The sequence below is a fragment of the Bos javanicus genome, chromosome 9 (assembly GCF_032452875.1).
Source record: "Bos javanicus breed banteng chromosome 9, ARS-OSU_banteng_1.0, whole genome shotgun sequence".
Taxonomy (NCBI): domain Eukaryota; kingdom Metazoa; phylum Chordata; class Mammalia; order Artiodactyla; family Bovidae; genus Bos; species Bos javanicus.
Window position 1 is genome coordinate 52,600,854 of NC_083876.1, and position 22,751 is coordinate 52,623,604.

Genomic DNA, 22,751 nt, shown 5'->3' on the forward strand with positions numbered 1-22,751 from the left:
AAATGGCAACCCATTCCAGTATTCTTGTCTGAGAAGTCCCATGGACAGAAGTGCCTGGTGGGCTACAATCCATGGGGTTGCAAAGGAGTCAGACATGACTTAGCAACTAAATAACAACATGTATATGTATTATTTTTTATCAGTTAAACACTGATTGTATTTTGTACTGTATAAAATGAAGTAATTATAAGAGATAGTTAAGTGAAAAGAAGAATGCTAATATGAAAAAGGAAGCAATATGAAGTCATTTTTCTTTTAGTCTTCTCTGTCTTAATAACTGTTTTATTACTGGGCAAATGAATCAATGAAACTTCTTAGGTTTTCTACTAAACTCCGTATCTTCTAACTGCAACATTAGAAACCACCTTTTTTTTTTGGTGTTCATTGAAGTATTTAGCTTCATATGAAATTAGTTTTTAAACTTTTAAGATGCTATGGTGATATATATTATTCTTAGTGGGTTTTTTTTCTGTGTTTTTAATGATCTGATAACTTTAATATCCTAATATTATCTGTCACCTCACGTTACAGAATTCCATGTCTGAGATCTTTTCTCCCTCTGACTTTTTCTGTGTGTTCCTAGTGTTCTGTTACTCAGGTTTGAAAGCTTCATATTCTTTTGTTTCCTCTCCCTTTTCAACCTTTGGCAAATGATCATCTCCTTCCCTTTTCACATCCCTTTTTTATCACATTATACCTACATCATAGCCAGAGTCTCATAACTGCTTTCACTATCTCTAGTCTTAATGGCACCCCACTCCAGTACTCTTGCCTGGAAAATCCCATGGACGGAGGATCCTGGTAGGGCTGCAGTCCATGGGGTCGCAAAGAGTCAGACACGACTGAGCGACTTCACTTTCACTTTTCACTTTCATTCATTGGAGAAGGAAATGGCAACCCACTCCAGTACTCTTGCCTGGAAAATCCCATGGACGGAGGATCCTGGTAGGGCTGCAGTCCATGGGGTCGCAAAGAGTCAGACACGACTGAGCGACTTCACTTTCACTTTTCACTTTCATTCATTGGAGAAGGAAATGGCAACCCACTCCAGTGTTCTTGCCTAGAGAATCCCAGGGACGGGGAGCCTGGTGGGCTGCCGTCTATGGGGTTGCACAGAGTCGGACACGACTGAAGCGACTTAGCAGCAGCAGTCTTTTCTTCCAGTCGCACCTAAACAATTCTTCAGAATACTTTTCCTAAAATGTTTTTCCAGTATGACACTTCCTTACCCTCAAACTTTCTTTGTTTGCTGTCCATGATCTGTCACTTAACTTTCCCATATATATGTCATCATATACAAATCCTAATGATATTGGTTTAATTATCACCCTTCCAAAATACTTCACCATTCCCTATATCACAGCTTTGTTCAGACCATTTTCTCCATTAAAATGCTATCTACTGGGCTACATACTCCTAGGCTTTATGAGACCTAATATCTCAGTGTACCATGACGCTTCTTTCCTTCTTCTGGAGCCTTGTGCTCTGTATAATTCAGTTCTCAGAATCTTGATAGTTTTGCCTAACTTGTATATGAATTTTGCAGCAAGATTATAGTACTCTACCACTGTGTTTGAGACATTGCATAGGTAATTTTAGTAAACCAAATGGCAAGTGCTGAAATGAAATCAAATCTTTAAGACCTTAAAGCTGTTAAAGCCCAATGTTTAAGACCCTGGCTACTTTCCTTGACTTTCCTCTTTACTTTGTATATAGTGAAAATGTTTTTCTTACTGTTTCTAGTTGAAGACCTAAACAAGTAGCAATTCCTTTTTCTTTTTTTCTTTTCACTCAGGAAAGACATAGAGACTGTCTCCTATGATTTCCTCTATTCCAAGCTTCTCTACTCCTATAATTCCCTAGCTTAGGACTCCTTCTACTGAATTCCCAATAATTCTGGGATTATCTTCCAAAGCACCTATCACACTATAATTGTTCTTTTCTTCTTTATCTAACTTTTCAAATGGACGGTGAGCCATTGCTTTCAGAGACCATATTTTACTTTCTTGTTCTTAGACTTGTACCAAGTATACCACATACTCAATGAATGTTTGTTCTAAGCATTAGAAATTCAGCATTAAACAAAACACATGAAACAATTGACCTCAAAGAATGAATGAATTTTCTAATATGTAATATTTGTTGGAAATCATTGTATGGAGTAGAAATGATGAAGGCATATTTCCGCCCTTAAGGAATTTATAATATTTAGTGATTTCTATGCCTCATTTTGGCAAATTATATCTCTTCGCAAAGTATATGTAGATGTCTGGTTTAGATTTAGCTATATTTGACACTTTTTCATATTGTCTAGACTTTTTAGAAACTGTGCAATTTCCACTTTGCATTTATTCACGTAAAAAACTACACTGAACACCTGCTATGAGTTGAGACCTGTTCTAAGAGGTAGAGATACAAAGATGAGGCAGGTGAGTTATCTTTATGACCTCTGAGTTCAAATGATAGAAGTTGTCCTGCTTTAAAAGAAGATATGAAATCCTAAATTCCCTCTCTAATTCTTTTATTTCATAAGGGAAGGAAGGATACAGGTTGGAATGGAAAGATGATTTCTAGTATAGTTCTCTTATTTGGAAAAATAAGACTCCCTTTCAAATCCATAGATAAATAAATATGAGGAGAGAATCTTTATGCAAAGTCAAATTAAGAAAATGCATCATTGAGGAGCTCATAGGGGAGATCAAGCTTACATTAGAAAGGAAAAAAATTAACAGATTTTTATTAGATTTTGATTGTTTATTTTAAGACCAGGTTGCTTCATATTTGGTTTGTATCTGTATTCTGCTTTGGTCTTTATAGCATGCCAGTAGGATGTGCAGTCATTGCTTCAAAAATCTTAGGTTTGAAGAAAATATGGTAAAATATACATAGTTTTTCAAAATTGTGCTTTATGGATTTCAGAGATAAAATAGGCCATCATCTTTCAAGTGTATGACATTTGATTTTGCTCTATTGAAACTTTAAAGAGAAGGAAGAACAAAATTGTGCTTGTTTTCAGGAAGTCCTACTTTGAGTTTAAAGGATCCTTGCTCCCTCCTCGCTTGGCATCCATTCTGGCCTTCATCCTCCAACTTGTTAAGGAAACTAACACTGATGTTTCTGAGATTGAACTGCTTCTCCCTGGAGTATTAAAATGCTTGCTGCTGGTCAGTGAACCTCAAGGTTAGTTCATTTAAGAGTTTGTATTTGTTACACTTTTATGTTCACAAATTAAGAAAGTTTTCAATTCTGTCAGTTAAATTGACAGTTATGAAAATATATGGTTATTTCATATCAACTTAATTTTTATCATAGCTAAAGAATGAACCAGAGAAGGCAATGGCACCCCACTCCAGTACTCTTGCCTGGAAAATCCCATGGATGGAGGAGCCTGTTAGGCTGCAATCCATGGGGTCACTAAGAGTCAGACACGACTGAGCAACTTCACTTTCACTTTTCACTTTCATGCATTGGAGAAGAAAATGGCAGCCCACTCCAGTGTTCTTGCCTGGAGAATCCCAGGGACGGGGGAGCCTGATGGGCTGCCGTCTATGGGGTCGCACAGAGTCAGACACGACTGAAGTGACTTAGCATAGCATAGCACAAAGAATGAACTCCAGCCAATAGCTGAGGTTGGGTGTGATAAAATGGTTAAAAACTGACATGATTCAGTCTAGTTTTTTTTTTTTTTCCCCTCCCAAATAGTTGATTTATGTTTATTTAATTTTTGTTCAATTTGTCTCTGATACTGAATGCAACTTGCTAGATATTAAGTGGTAAGGGGGCAGCCTACTCTCTCCTATTCTGGATTCTGCTATAATATGTAAGCTGATCTCTGGGCAAACCTGTAAGTACATGTTGATCCTTTTGTTTTCAGTCTCATCAGCCTTGCTGCCTATGATCACTTAAAAATATTATTTATTTAGTCCCTGCTGTGAGTAGCAGGCCTTAACAAGCTTATTGGGAATATGCAGAATAGTGGCTGTAGTTCTATCCTGAAGGGATTTTTAGTGTAAATAGATGTGTTGTGTGTGTATTTATCATTATAATGTGATCGTTTGGGGCAGGCTTCTCAAATGCTTCTAGTTAAGTACTTCTAACTACTGTGATAAGTGAGTACGGTATACATCCTAAAAAATACGAGGGCAGCATGCAGAGCGGCAGCTAAAAGCTCAGACAGCTCTTTGAAATGTTCTGTTTTATCTCAAAAATTTATGCATGTTTTGTTTTAATCCATGTTATTTTGATATTTAAAAACGGTCCTCTCTGCTTCCAAGCTTGGTTTTGTGAAAAATGTTGTATTATTTTAATGTAAAATACCCTTACTTGATAGTAACACCTCTTCAGTAAAGAATATCCAGAGATAGATCCCAGACTGTTCTTTAGAAATTTTACCTTCTTTGAAAACATTTGCTTGCTTTTAATTTCAGTGAAAGTCTGTTGTACTATATAGTACAAAATTTGAGACAGAGCAGATAGTATAGCATTTTAGCTAGCCTGTTGTTTCAGTGAGTGTAATATTTGTCATGAAGGAGGTCAGGTTTGGGGAGGGGAATTTGCTGCTCATCTGTAGCTAGTGGTGCGTTGCATGTTCCAAATAGCAGGTATATAGAATGAATGTTCTATCTCCACATTGTCCTACAAGCTGAAGGAGCAGTGTTTAAACACAGATGTGTGTGATTGGCTCAGAGAAGATGCTAACTCTCCTTGTAGTCTCAGTGTTTTAGAAGGACAGTTTGTAAAACTGTAGAAAGTTAGTGTTATGCCCAAAAATATTTCAGTGTTTACCCAAAATACCTGTACACAAGAGCTTGAGTTCACTTCCAGCATGGTGACATGAGAAGCTCTGCAGCCTTGATCCCCAGAAAAACTGGTGAAAATTGTTTAAAAGAAAGCATTTAAATTCTCTGGAAATGGTCCTAAAAGGGCACACAACAAATGGAGAAATTGTCTACTGAAGCTTGGTAGGAACAGCAAGTCTTTGAAATTTGAACCAAGACTACTGCCTTCTCTCTTCCTATCTCAGAGGCATGGCAACTCTGGTAAATTAAAGAATGAGGGTTCCCTCTCCCTGCAGCTTCCAGGAGAAGGGCTGTCTTCCTAAGAGAGGCCAGAGTATCAGTGTTCCTCATCCTGCCTCCTAGCCACCTAATGCTAAGGTTATATTCCGGGGGAGTGTGGGTGAGAAGTGAGGCCTTCATTCTTCCACTCAGCTCCCACTTGTGAGATGGGAGCACTATACTGAGTATGGTATCAATGAGAATACTGGAGTGTTGATTGTCCTTGCTGCAGCTTAGAGGTAGAGAATTCATACCAAGAGGATCTGTAGCTGATACCCCTCCTTCCACAAGCATGCAGCACCTAATGTGGGTATGTCAGTCAGAAAATAGTGGGCACCATGATCTCTGTCCCCAGCAACAGAATTTCACCTCTGAACTTTGCCTGAGAGGGGGAGGGGGTAGGAGAAAGCCATAGGACAGATAACTCTGAATTTCTCCCAAAGGAACAGACTTCATTTACAACAAAATGTGAAAAAGTTCAAGCCTGAGGGTGCTGTCAAAAGCAGTGGAGTTTGTGGTTAAAAGGCAATAGGTAGGAGAATGATAGATTTATTACAGGTGTAAGCTAATTTGTAGGTCAACTAGTTTAGTGAGAGAATTGACTGCAAAAAGCCCTGGGGTGAAAACAAATATCACTAATCTCAGAAATCCCCCCTTTAAAAAAGCCTGGATTTGATAAGATCATACACTTAAACTTTTACTGAGAGAAAATCAGTCAACAGATCCTGCCAGTATGAGAAATCAGATATAGGATTTAATAAACAAAGACTTCAAAGTAGCCATTATAAAAATGTTCAGAAAGCTCAAGGAAATCATGGCTAATAAAGTAGAGGAAGATGTGATGACAGTATCACATCAGAGAACATCAGTAGAGAAATAGAAATTATTAAAACAGAAAATAACCAAATGGGAATTCTGAAGTTTAAAAGCTAAACTGAAAATCTTAAGTTTAATTTGAATTGATAGACGAAAGAATTAGCAAACTTGAAGATAGATTGTTAGGTGTTATGCATTTGAAAAAAACAAAAAACATGAAAGAAATGAACAGAGCTGTAGGACATCATCGAGCACACCATCCTACATAGAATATCAGGAGAGGACAGAAAGGAGCAGAAAAAATATTGAAGAAATAATGGCTGAAAATTTTCAAAATTTATTGATGAATACCAATCTATACATTCAGGAATGAATATACATTCACCTAGTTCTAAATGGAATAAACTTAGATCCACAGACATGCAACTTAGTGGGGGGAAAGAAAGGTTGAAAGTCAAAGGCAAGGAGAAGATTTTCAAAGCAGCAAGAGGAGAAACAACTCTACCTTCAAAGGAACCCTGGGAAGATTAACAGCTGACTTCTCAGCAAAATCAATGGAAACTAGAAGGCAGTGGGATAACACTGAGTGATCAAAGAAAGCACTGTCAACCAAGAATCCTATAGTGAGCAAAGCTGCCCTTTCAAAAATGAAAGTCAACTCAAGATATTTGCAGATAAAAAATGAGAGAATTTGTTGTTAGCAGACCTGCCTTATAAAAATTACTAAAGGAAGTTCTTCAGAATGAAAGTTAAAGTGAGCTCAGATAATAACTTGAATCCTTAAGAGGAAACAAAGAACAGCAAAGGTAATTATGTACAGTTGACCCTTGAACAGCATGGATTTGAACTGCACAGGTCCACTTATTTGCAGCATTTCTTTTCAATAAATTCATACTATTCAGTTCAATTCAGTTTTTTTTTTTTCAGTCGCTCAGTCGTGTCCGACTCTTTGAGACCCCATGAATTGCAGCATGCCAGGCCTCCCTGTCCATCACCAACTCCCGGAGTTCACCCAGACTCATGTCCGTCGAGTCAGTGATGCCATCCAGCCATCTCGTCCTCTTTCGTCCCCTTCTCCTTCTGCCCCCAATCCCTCCCAGCATCAGAGTCTTTTCCAATGAGTCAACTCTTCGCATGAGGTGGCCAAAGTACTGGAGTTTCAGCTTTAGCATCATTCCTTCCAAAGAAATCCCAGGGCTGATCTCCTTCAGAATGGACTGGTTGGATCTCCTTGCAGTCCAAGGGACTCTCTTACTACATAAACCATGGTTAGTTGAATTTGTAGATGCAGAACCCTGACTGAACCCTTTCTGACTTTACATTCAGAAAGCTGACTGTAAAGTTAAACATGGATTTTCAACTGCATGGGGGATCAGCACTCTAAACCTTCATGTTGTTCAAGTGTTAGTTGCTCAATCGTGTCCAACTCCTACAACCCCATGGACTGTAGTCCACCAGGCTCCTCTGTCCATGGGATTCTCCAGACAAGAATACTGGAATGGGTTGTCATTTCCTTTTCCAGGGGATCTTCCTGACCCAGGGATCAAATACAGGTCTCCTACATTGCAGGCAGATTCTTTACCATTTGAGCTACCAGGGAAGCCCCATGTTGTTCAAGGGTCAGTTGTAGTTGAAAGGCAGCATAAATGCATATTTTCACCTTTTTTCTTTCAACTGCTTTTAAAAGTAAATATATGAAATAATATGTATATAATTGTCCTATAATATATAGAAATTTAATATATTTACCAATAACAGTATAAAGGAGATGGTGGGAACAAAGCAGTATTAGACTAAGGAAGTGACTTCAGATGATAACTTAAATAGGAACAAATGATGAGAACAATAAATGATAGGTAAATTTAACAAAACCCAAAATATATACGTGTTCTCCTTTCTTAGCTACTTTGAAAACATAGGAATTTTATAAGGTAGAAATTATAATTATCACTGAGTTTTAAAATTTGTAGATGTAACATGTAACAGTAATTCCACAAAAGACGGGAAAGTGACTAGAGCTGTATAGGAATAATGTTTCTATATTTTGCTGGAATTAAGTTCATGTAAATCTGAAGCTCTGAAGAGTTAAGATGTACATGATAAACCTAGAGCAACCACTAAGAAAATAATTCAAAACTAATGGACAATCATTAAAGTAACTAATATGCTACATTTGAAAATATTCACTCAGTGCAAAAAGAAGAGAGATTAGATGGACAAAAACATAAGACATTTAGAAAGCAAAAGGTAAAATGGCTGATGTAAATCCAGCTGTATCTATAGTAATGTTAATTGTGAAAAAGTTGAACAATCCAATCAAAAGAGATTATCAGAATTTTTTTTTAAAGCTCTATCTTTATCTCAGGAAACACTTTTGATTCAAAGATTGGAAGTTAAAGGATGGGAAAGGATACATCATGCAAATTGCAACCGCAGAAAGCTGGAGTAGCTAGACTAACCTCAGACAGAAAAGACATTAGGCAAAAAAAAATATATTACTAGAAATAAAGAGGGAATATTTTATAATGATAAAAGGGTGAATCTGGAAGATTTAACCATTATAAATATATGTGTACCTAATAATAGCAAAATACAAGAAAAAACTAAAAGAAATGAAGGGGAAAATAATTCACAGTAATAGTTGGAGGAACTTTGGTTTCTGCTATAATAATAAAGATCTTGAAAGTCATCACTCACCTTCACAACAAGAAAAACTCTGGGCAGCCTTAAAAATAATTCTTCTTAGGTGCATCAGAGAATTGAGGTCATAGGGCAAATCACTGCCCTCAAAACTGAGCATACAACAATTTGTCAAATTCAGCTTAAATATTCCTACCAATACCAGCTACATCATAAGGCTTCTGCTCCTGGCTAGCTGTGATTCTCTGTATCCACCTTTCTGTTTAGTTTTAACTTATCTAATAGGTAATTTTTTTAAAGAGGTAAAGGATGTACTAAGAGAGGAGAGAAAATGTAATTATACAAAGTGCTCAATTAAAACCTTCAGAGAAGGCAGGGAAAAAGGGAAAGATTTTTTTTTTTTTTTTTTTTTAAAAAGGTCCAGAGCAAAGGCTAGAAAAACTATGTATAAAGTAGATACTAATTCAACTATTTCAATAATCATTGAAATAACTATTTCAATGATTATTGAAATAATCTAAACCAATTTAGATTTAGTAGTCTAAATAAACCAATTAAGAGACTGACAGTGGATAAAAAACAAGGCTTAACTATGTGTCAGCTACAAGAAATCCACTTTAAACATAAAGACACAATTAGATTAAAAGTAAAGGGATGGAGAAATACATACAGTGCTAACAATTCAAAACACAGGTGTAGCTATATTTTCACACAAAACAGACTTCAGGACAAGAAGAACCATCAGACATAAAGATGGATATTACATAAAATGAACTGGGAATAGAGGAGAGAACTGCTTCAATCAGATAAAGGACAATTTTGAAAATCCTACAGCTGATATCACACTTAAGATGCTTTCTCCCTAAGATTAGGAGCAAAACCAAAGTGTCCACTCTTGCCACTTCCTTTCAACATTGTACTAGAAGTTCTAGTCAGTGGAAGAAATGGAAATAAAAGGCATCTAGGTTGAAAAGGAAGAAGTAAAATTATCCATGTCTGCACATGGTATCATTTTGTTGTTGTTCAGTCGCTCAGTAGTGTTTGACTCTTTTGTGACTCCATGCACTGCAGCGTGCCAGGCTTCTCTGTCCTTCACCATCTCCCGGAGCTGGCTCAAACTCGTATCTGTTGAGTCATTGATGCCATCCAGTCATCTTATTCTCTGTCATCCCCTTCTCCTCCTGACTTCAATCTTCTCCAGCATCAGGGTCTTTTCCAGTGAGTCGGCTCTTCTCATCAGGTGGCGAAAGTATTGGAGCTTCAGCATCAGTCCTTCCAGTGAAAATTCAGGACTGATTTCCTTTAAGATTGACTGTTTTGATTGACTGTTGGATTGACTGTCCCTTGCTGTCCACAGGACTCTCAAGAGTCTTCTCCAGCAGCATGGTTCAAAAAAATCAATTCTTCGGCCCTTAGCCTTCTTTATGGTCCAACTCTGACATCCATACATGACTACTGGAAAAACTATAGCTTTGACTATACTGTATGGGTATATATGATATCATTATACACACACACACACACACACACACACACACAAAATCCTAAGGACCCATTGAAAACTATTTGAACTAATAAGTTCAGCAAGGTTCCCTACCAGAATTCAGCAAGCTTCTTTGTAGCAAAATTGACAGACTGATTCTACAGTTCGTGTAATCCTACAAGGGACCTAGAATAGCCAAAAAAATCTTAAAGAAGAACAAAGTTGGACGATAACACTTTTCAATTTGAAAACTTAGTACAAAGCAACAGTAATCAAAACAGTGTGGTGCTGGCATGAAGACAGACATATAGATCAGTGAGATAGAACTGAAAGTCCAGAAATAACCTATGTATCTATGGTCAACTGACTTTTTCTTTTCTTTAAACAAGGGTGCCAGGATGATTCAATAGAGGGAAAATAGTCTTTTCAACAAATTGTGCTAAATCAAATGGATAGCCAAATTCAAAAGATTGAACTTGCACCTTTATTTCACACTATATGCAAAAATTAATTCAAACAGGTTTATAGACCTAAATGTCAGAGTTAAAACTGTAAATCTCTTAAAGCAAGACTAAATCTTCATGATCTTGGATTTGGCAATGAATTCTTAAACAGGACATCAAAAGCACAAGCCACAGAACAAGACACATAAATTAGACTTAATCAAAATAAAGAACTTTTGTGTTTCAAAGAGCACTGTCAAAAAAGTATTAATAAAAAGACAACTCAGAGAATGGGAAAAAGCATTTGCATATTACTGATGTGATAAGGAAGTTGTATCAAGAGTATATGAAGAATAAAACTCAGTAGTTTTAATAAAAGAAACAACAGGCAAAGGATTTGAATACAGTTTCCTCCAAAGAATATAAACAAGTGGCTAAAAAGCACCTGAAAAAGTGCTCACCATCATTAGTCATGAGGGGAATGCAAATCAAAACTACAGTGAGATACCACTTCACGCTCACTAGGTTGGCTATAATGAATAAGATAATAACAAAAATTGGCAAGAACATGGAGAAATCTGCATCCTCATTTACTGCTTTTGGGAATGTAAAATGGTGTTGCCACTTGGGAAGTGAAGTGAAGTGAAGTTGCTCAGTCGTGTCTGACTCTTTGTGACCCCATGGACGGTAGCCTACCAGCCTCCTCAGTCCATGGAATTTTCCAGGCAAGAATACTGGAATGGACTGCCATTTCCTTCTCCAGAGGATCTTCCCAACCCAGGGATTGAACCCGGGTCTCCCGCAATGCAGGCAGACGCTTTACTGTCCGAGCCACCAGGGAAGTCTAATTCCTCAAATAGTTGAACATAGAGTTACCTTGTGATCTAGCAGTGCACTCCTAAGTTTAATATATTCCCAAGATTAATGAAAACATATATCCACACAGAAACTTGTACTTTAATATTTGTAGCAGTATTATAATAGCCAAAGATGGAATACCATCATCTGATGGATGGATTTTTTTAATGTGATCTATCCATACAAGAGAATATTATTTGGATATAATATTAAATATATATTCGCTATAAGGAGTGAAGTACTAATTCATGCTGCAGGAAGTATTGCTACAGCATGTATTGCTATAGAAGGTATTGTAAACATTATTATAAGTGAAAGAAACCAGTTAACACAAGACCACATATTATATGGTTCTATTTATATGAAATATCCAGAGTAGTTAAATCTACAGAGATGGAAAGTAGATTAGCGGTTGCTTAGGGGGTATGAAAGTAGATTAGTGGTTGCTGAGAGGGTATCAGAGGACAGGAGGTAATAGCTTTAAAGGGAGCAGTGTTTCTTTTCAGGATAAAGAAAATGTTCTGAAATTGCAGTGACAGTTGCACAGTTCTGTAATTATACTAAAAACCATTGAATTGTATGTGTTAAATGGGTGAATTATATTGTATATAAATTATATGATAATAAAGCTGTTATTTAAAAAAAAAAAACTGAAAGATAACCCAGTGTTTAAAAACAATGCCCAGTTCAGTTAAAGAAATAAACAAAGAGGATAGATTTTTTTAGAAACCGTGTACACTAATGCTCACTACAGTGTTACCCGTAATAGCCAAAATGGAGGCAACCCAGATATCCATCAACTAATCATCTAATGAACTGATAAACAGATGAAGTAAGTCCATACAATGGAATGGTATTTGACCATGAGAAGGAATGAAGCACTAACATGTTCCATAACATGAGTGAACCTTAAAATATTTTGCTAAAGAAAGGAAGGCAGTTACATAAAACCAAATCTGTATGAGTCCATCTATATGAAATTCCTAGAATAGACAATCCATAGAGACAAAAAGTACATCAGTGGTTCCAGGGACTGAGGGAGGAAGAACGTGGGGAATGACTGCTAATAGGTGTAAAGTTTTGGAGGGAGGTGATAAAAATGTTCTGAAATTAGATAGTGGTGATAGCTTCACAATTCTTATGAATATACTAAAAGCCAATGAACTGTACACTTTAAAAGGTTAGTTTTTATATGTGAATTATACCTAAATCTGTTATTTTTAAGAAACAGTGCTTACTTTTAATACTTTATGAGGGGTATGTCTTCATGTTCTGGTACTTTTCCCACAAAAAAACTTGTGGATTTTGGGGTTTTTTTTCAAGGAAGCATCTTTAAAAAGAATCATTTATACTGGCTCTAGAATTGCATCTGATATGAGAACTTACTTGTTCAGTAAAGACAAATATGCTATATCTTCCTTATCCACTATCCTCATGCTATGGAAAACTATCTGCTGCTTAATTAATTTAGGTTCTTGTGCATTGCCATAGTGGATTACAGTTTCTGAAGATTTTCTTATTCTTTAGAGAAAGTAATTTTTCTCCCCAGCTACTTATATTTAATATGCCAAAAACAGTATAAAAAATGTATTAACACTTGGAACATGGTGAATTTTTGGTTCTTTCTTGTTTTTTTTGTTTGTTTTTTTTTACCATTTTATGTACAAATGCACAGCTGTAAAGGATTTGGTTAAATACTGAAAGAATGTAAATGATCTCTTTGTAACTTTGCTATCTTTAAAAAGGAAATTAGCATCAACAGTAGTTGATTTTATATACATATGTAGACCATCAACTGATGGATTTGTGTATATACGCAGTCCATGGTGTCGCAGTCAGACACAACTTAGCAACTGAACAACAAATATATAAATCTAATTTTAAGAACAGATGAACTGTTGGTAGTTTCTAATTTACTGCATATGTATTTGTGTATGGAAGGGATATTTTCTAATTTACTGCATATGTATTTGTGAATGGAAGGAATATGAATTTAAAAAATCAATCTGTAAGCGGAAGTATTAAAGGTTATCTGTTGTCAGTGTGTGACAGTTTGCAGTGTTAGGATGGTCGAATGTTTTGAATACGAACTCTTTTCTGATAGAAAGGCATATCTTCACATGTATTTTTTCAGTTACAATATTTTTTCAGTCACGTGAAAAATAGCCTCAAGTGTTTTGTATTTTCTTAAAATGGAAGATAGGGAGACTTTAGAACAAAAGCTCATAACTATTTCACTTTGAAAAATAAAAAAGCATGTACATACTTTAAGAAAACAACATGTTTTTCTAAATCTAGAGTGCTCATGAAAACGAGGATCCAGATGGTGAATTCAGGCACAATGTGTAATGCTGTAATTTTCCCTCCTAGTTAAAAGGCTGGCCACCGAGAACTTGCAATGCATGGTCAGAGCCTGCCAAGTGGGGTCAGGAGGAGAACCTGCCGCCCAGCTGACTTCTGTGTTTAGGTAACTGGAAAATATGCCAACTGGCAAGGAGACTATTGCCAGCCATTTGACAGTCAACATGTTTTCTAAATAACTAATTATCCAAAACATAATGTGTTACTACTTGTTTGTAGTTTCAATTATTATATTTTTGGCAGTAGTTCTGCTATGTAGTTGTTTTATTAAAAAATAAAATTACTAGGGAGAAAAATGACTTTACATTACCTGAGAATTTAGTAAGGAAGATGCTTGCATGTATTTCAGAGGAAAAAGTGGAAAACGTGAGTCATAGCGACAGGTATACAGGCTTTGGAGCTGGTAAACGTGCTACTCAGCAGCCAGTGTGGAAGTGCCTGTCTCTGGTCTTCCTGTTCACTTTAGATGCTGTGAACCCACAGAGCTCCACTGGATGTAAATTGTGAAGCACAGACTTTATATACAGATCCGTTGTTCCTTCGTAAGAATAACTGCAACTTGTAGAACGTTTTCTGTTTTGTTTCTGTTTTCCTGCCTTGCACTGTATAGAATCTTAGGCTTTCTGTTAAAGCAGTACTTTTAAAGTGTATCTTTCTCATAGTTTCTACCCGTTGAGCTTCATTTCATGTATCTCTACCATAGCACCACTGTGTTAAATAGTCTGGGTCCATTTCCTTCATTCTGTGCGGGACTTTTGATTCCTCAGCTTTCTTTCTTATCATGTAGTTGGGACTTGTCAGTTGTTCACAGTTTATTTACAGAATATAAAAATTGTGATCATTTGAAATAAATACTGGGTTTAAGAAAACTGTAAAACCCTAAGAGACAAGGAAGGATTTTATATGAACAAAAATTACATGTTTGTTAAGTACAGTTTACTAAGCTAGGTGACTTTTGGCGAAGGTGGGGAGAGTGGAAATTTTATGATTAAAATATATAATTCTTTATATATAATGTATAATTATATAAATATTCTTTATAAATATATATTCTTCATATTTTATTCTTCTGTGGGTCTACAGTCTCTTGTTCAATTAAGGAATATAGAAATTATTTAGAAGTAACTTGCTTTCATCATAGAAATACTGTTTATCTAGAGATAGGGATAATTAACGAAAAGTTAAACAAAATAACCAGAAAACTGGACTCGTTTTCTGTTTTAGTCTCTTTTACACCCTTACCATGCAGATTGACCACATGCAAAGCGTAGCAGGAAAGTCTCTGGCATTAGATTTTTCCCTGTTAATTCTTCCTCTTGGGATTCCAACTCTTCCCTCTCCCTCTTAATGCCATCACTCTGGTCATGGCTCACGCTGAAGCCATTTCTTTTCTTTATTTTCAAGTTTCAGTCTGTATGGCGTCTATCATAGATCCTTATGATAATCTTACATAAAGTGATTTTTCTTGCATTCAGTTTACAGCTTGTTGCTATAATTGGCTAGATACTAGCCCAAGTAATTGCCCCAAGAGTAATTCTAAGTAACGTGTTTTACTTTCAGGCAGTTTATTGAAGATTATGGTATGAGATATGACTATCAGATTTACAGCATTTTAGAAGCAGTAGCAGCATTGGACCAGCAGGTTGTTATCCACTTGGTTCCTACCCTTACTCAGTCTCTGAAGAATTCAGAGCAGAAGTGGGGCCTTGGCAGAAATAGTGCACAGAGGTATGTTTGATTATTTGATTATATCCTTTTGGACAATGATTATGAAATCTTGATTCATTTTCCTAGTAATGGCCTATTTTCCCATTTATAAAGATTTGGAGTCTGTTCCAGTGAATAGGGTTAGTGACTCAACTAGATAATATGCTTTTGGTCAAAAATAGATACAGGCTCTTTTTTTTCCCTATAGGCTTATGACTGAACATAGTGCTGGACTATTTAGAGTAATGAAACATGGTGGGATAAGTCTGTATATCCCAGAGAGGTTGTTTTAAAAGAGAAAAGACCCTGATGCTGGAAAGACTGAGGGCAGGAGAAGGGGGCTGCAGAGGATGAGATGGTTGGATGGCATCACCGACTTTAATAGACATGAGTTTGAGCTAACTCTGGGAGATAGTGAAGGACAGGAAGCCTGGAGTGCTGCAGTCCATGAGTTCGAAGAGTCTGACACGATTCAGCAACTGCACAGCACCAATAAACATGTATCTCGCACCAATAAACATGTATCTCTCTCTTCTTTTCTTTTGTCTTTACAGGGAAGCCTATAGCAAACTTTTATTTCAGCTAGGACAAGCGGGACAAGATGAGATACAGAGACTGGAAAATGATCATGTTGAATCTAGTTTGTGATTTCATCCTCAACATTAATTATAACTACCTAAAGCCACTTTGTGCCATTTGACTCCTACTTTTATTAATTGTATAATGTTCTGTTAAAGATACTTTATAGGATCTTTTCCGTACATACCTGTAAGTATAAAGTATATAAATAAGAAAATAAAAGTTAATTAAATATGTTATAGAATCTTTGGAACTTGGTAAGACTGCATTCTGTTTTGAAGCAGTTTTAGTTAAACTAAAGAAGCTTAAAGTTTTCCTATCCGGGAGTGCTGTCTGTGTATGTCTGTGCAGGTTTATACTGATTGATCCATGGGCATTGTATTGTAATGTGACTTTCTGCCTTGCAAGTAATTTATTTCTGTTTTTTGTTTTACAAGTTATGTTTAATCATAACACTATTTCACATTACCTGGCTGCCCTATGCTGGCTTTGTTACTTGGTTGCTTTCTTGTTTGCTTGTTTTTATTGTTTGGTTTCTTTTGACGAATGGTCAGGAGATAGGACTGTGTCTTTGTTATCCTTTTTTATACTATGTTTGAGGCAAGTTAATAAAATTCTTTCAGAGCACACTGAACTCTGAGAAATGAAACTGAATCTGGCTAAGGGATTATACAGATACATATATAAATTTTTTTTGACTTGGGCTAAGGCAGTGGCACCCCACTCCAGTACTCTTGCCTGGAAAATCCCATGGACGGAGGAGCCTGGTAGGCTGCAGTCCATGGGGTTGTGAAGAGTCAGACACGACTGAGCAACTTCACTTTCACTTTTCACTTTCATGCATTGGAGAAAGAAATGGCAACCCACTCCAGTGTTCTTGCCTGGAGAATCCCAGGGACGGGGAGCCTGGTGGGCTGCCGTCCATGGGGTCGCACAGAGTCAGACAGGACTGAAGCGACTTAGCAGCAGCAACAGTGTTTATACTTGGGGTTCAACAGTTGCCAGATGTTTTTCTATTCATCCTTTCTTTTGGAGTTGTCATATCAAGAGGAGGATAAATAAGAGCCTTTAAAAAGAGAATAAATAATATTCTGGAACTTTTTTAAGGTTACAAATTAACAGGAGAGTTCTGAAAAGTTAGCCGAATTATCCACTTGCTCTTCAACTACAGCCTCTTATAAACTAGCATCTTACATATTTGCAGGGAACCAGCTTAGTTTCCTGTAGCAGTTCATTTCTCAACTCTTTAATTATCTGAAATTTCAGATTTATTTTACTGGGTTGGGCATTGTCCTTGACTCATTTTTCTAGTGAGCATTATTTGGTAAAAACAGTTCCAGTCTTAGTGCTGAGAACCCATGTGGGTCTTAAACCCAGCTCCACTTTGTGACCATGAGCAGATTCTTAATCTTTTCTGAGCCTTAATTTCCTCATGGAGAAAAATGAGTAATAATACTTATTGAAATTTCAGTGTTCTGGTAAGAATCAGTGGGATAACCAATTTATAATCATGTAATTAAAATGTATGTGAAAGTATTTGGTGACCTACATTGTTAGGCATACAGCCATGATTACTGTATCTCATGCACAAAAGTAAAGAAACTTCTCAGTTTTGTTCTTCTCTAACAGTATGTCCTAGATGAATGATTCTACTTCTTTTCAGTGTTTTCTTACATGTCATGTTTGCTAACTTTGAAATAACTTGTTTTCTTCTGGGGCCTCTAGTGTTTATCATGGTTTCACTATTCCTTCAGGAAAACATTTTCACCCCTTTTCTGGCTCAAATATCTTTTACATGCACTGCAGTCAGGAAACAATAGTTAGTTAATAGACCTTTCCTTATTGGAATTTGTAAAGTCTAAAGGACTGCATGACTTATAAATGGTCTATTTTACCCCTAAATAAACTAATTCAATAAATAGGATGAATAAAAGCCTCTTTAAGGTTACTTAAGACTTCATAGCCGGAGAAGGCAATGGCACCCTACTCCAGTACTCTTGCCTGGAAAATCCCATGGACAGGGGGCCTGGTGGGCTGCAGTCCATGGGGTTGTGAAGAGTCGGACATGACTGAGGGACTTCACTTTCACTTTTCACTTTCATGCATTGGAGAAGGAAATGGCAACCCACTCCAGTACCTGGAAAATCCACTCCAGTTGCCTGGAATGGCAACCCACTCCAGTTGCCTGGAAAATCCCAGGGATGGAGGAGCCTGGTGGGCTGCCGTCTATGGGGTCACACAGAGTCAGACATGACTGAAGAAACTTAGCAGCAGGAGCAGCAGCAAGACTTCATAGCAGTGAATTTCTTTTCATTATAATAGTGACTTACTAATGATGTATTATTACTAATGATGTATTATTTTACAAGTTTTAGCAGTTGAAATTTAAAATATTTAATGGAGTGCCTTTAAAGGGTTATTTGTGTGTGTGTGTGTATTCCTCCCCAAGGGAAATTGATAAAGATGTCTTAGATAATCTTGCTCTTAGCTTATGAAACTTTTTAAGGGTTAAGAAAATCTGTTACTAAATCCTGTATTAGGATATGTACCTGTGTATATTAATAAATTTATACATAAAACTCAGTAACAAGAAAGTCTGTAACATGTATATGTAGATATATTTTTTAATTTGTGTATCAGTAAAATTTTAAACTGTTTTGTTCGTTGAAGAAAAAAGAAAATTTATGATTCAGTTCCGTTTCTTAAAAATCTTCACTGACCCTTATTACTATAGTCTTCTCTCTTTCCATTCCCAGACTTAGAATAGTCTTATAGTTGCTTCCTTAATGTTCTTTTTCCCCTAAAATCCCTGTAATATCTGAGGTGACTGCTTCTACCATTGTTAAGGTAAGCCAGTCTCTTGTGGTCAAATCTGGAATGTGTTCTCATTTCCCTTGTGCTTTGGCACCTCTGTGACATTGCATTCTCTTTTTTCTTTTCATCCCTTCCTCAGCGATACTGCTTCTTCCTACATACACATTTTCCCTTCTTCTCCCCACTGGTAAGATCTGGCCCTTCACCTGCTCTGTCTCAACATTCTTCTGGTAGCTAATAACTTTATCTTTCACATCTGTATCTAGTACTGCTTTTTCTCTAAACATCTAGTTGGATTCTCCTGGAATCTCAGGGCAACATGTCAAGCTGCCTTTCTCACCTTCTTTTCCAGAGAAGGTGACACTGTCTTTGCCATCATTTTCTACCCAGAGCGTACACCACTTTCCCAGTTCACCTAACCTTGATGTTTCTTGGATTCTTCATTGTTCCCCAGTTTTCATCTGATCAGCAGTACAAGCTCTTGCTATTTTTTTCTCTTTGCCATCATGTGCATCCAAATTTATTAGGCACTATAATTGGCTCCTTATCTCCGGACTATTGAAATTTATTCTTGACATAGTTCTGACCTTAATATTCCTAGAAGACTACTTTGTTACTTTGCTGCTCAAGGACCTCCATTTACTTCCCATTGTTAGTAAGCTGACATTGAAGCCCTTCTGTCAGGAGAATTCCTGCTCCCTGACAATATACGTTCTCTTTCCAAACTCAACTCAAGCAGGAGAGTAGGCTGTCTCGGCTGCTTTCGCTGAATGACATGTTCATTCTACACTGTGGGCCAGCTTACCACCATTTCTACAGAAACCTAACTTTAAGATCCTCAAATAGGAAAATTAAAATATACATATTAGGCTTCCTTGGTGGTTCAGATGTTAAAGAATCTGCCTGCAATGCAGGAGATCTGGATTTCATCTGTGGGTTAGGAAGATTCCCTGGAGAAGGGAATGTCTACCCACCCCAGTATTCTTACCTGGAGAATTCCATGGACAAATGAGCCCGGTGGGCTAGTCCATGGGGTTGCAGAGTCAGACACTTGTTCAGTTGCTCAGTCATGTCCGACTCTTTGCGACCCCATGGACTGCAGCAGGCCAGGCTTCCCTGTCCTTCCACCATCTCCCAGAATGGGCTCAAACTCACGTACATTGAGTCAGTGATGCCATCCAGCTATCTCATCCTCTATCCCCTTCTCCTCCTGTCCTCAATCTTTCCCAGCATCAGGGTCTTTTCCAGTGAGTCAGCTCTTCACACTGAGTAGAGTAGCGTAGCATTGCACTGAGTAGCAATGAGTAGAGTCGGACGCTACTCAGTGACTAACACTTTCACTTTCTATACATAAGTATTCCAGTCAGTTTCTTTAAAATATCAGGTGGAGTGTAAAAGATGATTGAAGGACAACACGGTGATGAAAAGGACTTTTATTAGACACTCAGATTTGGTTTGATTTAAATTTCAATTGAACATTTAATTAGGTTTTCATAGGGGAGAAGACGACATGGGTGTATTGTCTCTATACAAAATCATTCAGTATTCAGTGCATTTGTACTGGAAGAGTTTCACAGTATAAACTTTTACATCTTTCCTTATCCCTAGCAAATTTTATTTTCTTACTAAGCATATTTGACTTTTTTGTTTTGGGGGGTAAGTAAAAAAAATTATTTGTGGGTTGTTAGGTGTGTATTTTCACTATACATTGTTATTTTTATCTTCTTCTGTGCTTCATCACAAATCGTTAAAACTACTGTTTATAACTAATTACATGGACTCCTTTGCATGTACATTCATAGAATCTTGGCAGTTTTTAGGATTATATAATCATATAAGAATTTGACAAGCTGTTACAGTTGGGAAAAACCTTAAGAAAACTACTTTCTCTAAGTTCTACGCATCAACTTAACACTTTGTTTCAGAGATAAAAGGCAGATATCATAGAAACTTCACCAAAAACTGTGTTATCTGTTCTAAACCACTGGTTTTTGATTCATACTCTTTTTTTACATAAACCTTATATCTTCCAAAAACCGATCTCCTGCTGCCTCCTCCTAGGGTTAAAAATATTGCATTGTCAGTCAAGTGGAGAGTATGTTAGTATAAATAACAGGCTCTGTTTGTATAAAACGGTTGGGGAACTAGCAAAATAGTATATTCTTTCACATATTTGATGTAAGATACGAGATTTATATTTTGATTCTGTGATAAACTATATTGTTAAGTTTACCAAAATCAGTATCAAATGATTAGAACTGACCAACTTCTGCTTATTGAAGTTTTTGATGTGAAGATAGTTACCCAGTTCATTGCACTTGTGAATTATGCTTTTAAAAAAATTCTGGGCATTTTTATTTTATACACGTTTTAAGTTATTTGTGTACAAAGTAATGAGATATAATAAAAATGCATATATTCAACTTACACTGCACTTGTGATTATTCAACTTCCTCTTTATGACAGATTGACTCTTTGAAAACCAAAATAAAAATGAACCATGTTACCTAGAGGAATATTTTTTTTTTTTTTTTTTTTTTTCCTAGAGGAATATTTTTTATCTTACTTAGTCCTATTGCTTTTATACTCTGCCTTAACAAAAGAAAGTTAATTTTTCAGCTACTATAATGGCTGAGGGTATACAATACACATACGGCTAAACTGTGAGGAAAATACAGAGAAATGGTGTGAAAAATACCCTAAAAATAACCAATTGGCATTTTGCTCTTAAAGATCTAAGGAATTTCACTGTGTTTTACATACATTTTATTATCTTTATTTTAAAGATTCATGTCTTTTCTGGCTTTTCCTCCTAGAGTAAGAACACTGCAAATATCTGTGTTACTGCTTTTTCTTTTTTAAAGTACAATCTTGATATTTAAATTGTTTTAGGTTTCATGGTTTTATGGAAATTGAAATTAATAAATACAAATACGGTATGGTCTTTGAAGAGTAAAAATGGAAGATTTATTACTGTAGAATAGTTCACTATAATAGAAAACATGTATTTGAATAGTTTCAGTGGACTTTGGTTTTTATGACCAGCCATTGTTCTCTAGAATTTTTTTTATTAGCTCTTATGATTGGTAATTTGAGGGACAGGATCGAATTATAAGTGATCTGGATTTTTTTCTTTGTGGGGAAGGGTTGCTGTACTTTGGATGCTATTCTTTGTTTACAATTATGGTTCTGAAAATTATGTAAAATTTATATAAAAATTCCGACTTCTATTGTATAGTATTATTACTATTATACAATTATTAATTATACAATTATTACTGAGTAGTACTATACAAGGAAAGGTTTGATAATATATACTGATTTGTTTTAAATGAGTAGTTAGATGTTTTCACAGAAATTAGAATAATCTCAGGCTGCCTTTCCATTTATCAGTCAAACAAGTTCACTTTTAGACCATTTCCCTTTTAATAATTGGGTAGAGAATCTGGGATTAAAAATAGATTGTTTTATAAGGTAAAATTCCTGGAGGGAAGAAATCTGTGTGTCAAGTAGAAATTTTAGTAAATCTGAAATAACTGTTTAGGTCCATGTTGAAAAGATTTCTGAAATGTTGGAGTCCACTTTCCTGACACTGTAAGTAAGGCATTTTTTAAAATTTAGATGGTTTGTACTTTATAAAGAGACTCTGTTTTCCTTCTAAATAGCAATTATCAATTTTCAGAACTGTACAAATACTCCTCTAAGGTTTTTTGTTTCTAAACTTAAATCTTTTCTTTTAAAATTTTACTACTCTTTTTCTTACCCTAGTCTCCCCTCCCCCCTTAATCTGAACAGCCAGAAATTATATGTTTATTTTTAATATATTGATATTTAATACATATTTAAAATAAGTGTTTTAGGTACTATATAATATATAAAGTTAGTGATTTCTCTACTTAGGATAAAAATATTTTTATTCACTTCTGCTTACTAAAAGTGGCTACATGAACAAAATGACAGTTTCCTATAAGCCAAGGATTGCTGAATGCTTAA

General features: G+C 36.1%; 1 protein-coding gene across 3 annotated transcripts in view; it reads left to right on the forward strand.

The window, feature by feature from the left end:
• Nucleotides 1-21,185, forward strand: part of MMS22L (MMS22 like, DNA repair protein) — a 129,647-nt gene extending 108,462 nt beyond the window's left edge. For all 3 annotated transcript variants that reach the window (XM_061427772.1, XM_061427773.1, XM_061427774.1), the window contains 4 exons: nt 3,017-3,180; nt 13,668-13,764; nt 15,219-15,386; nt 15,920-21,185. In XM_061427772.1, coding sequence (XP_061283756.1) covers nt 3,017-3,180; nt 13,668-13,764; nt 15,219-15,386; nt 15,920-16,013 — 523 coding nt within the window. In that variant the 3' untranslated portion in view covers nt 16,014-21,185. The remainder of the gene's footprint in view (nt 1-3,016; nt 3,181-13,667; nt 13,765-15,218; nt 15,387-15,919) is intronic.
• The last annotated feature ends 1,566 nt before the right edge of the window (nt 21,186-22,751 follow it).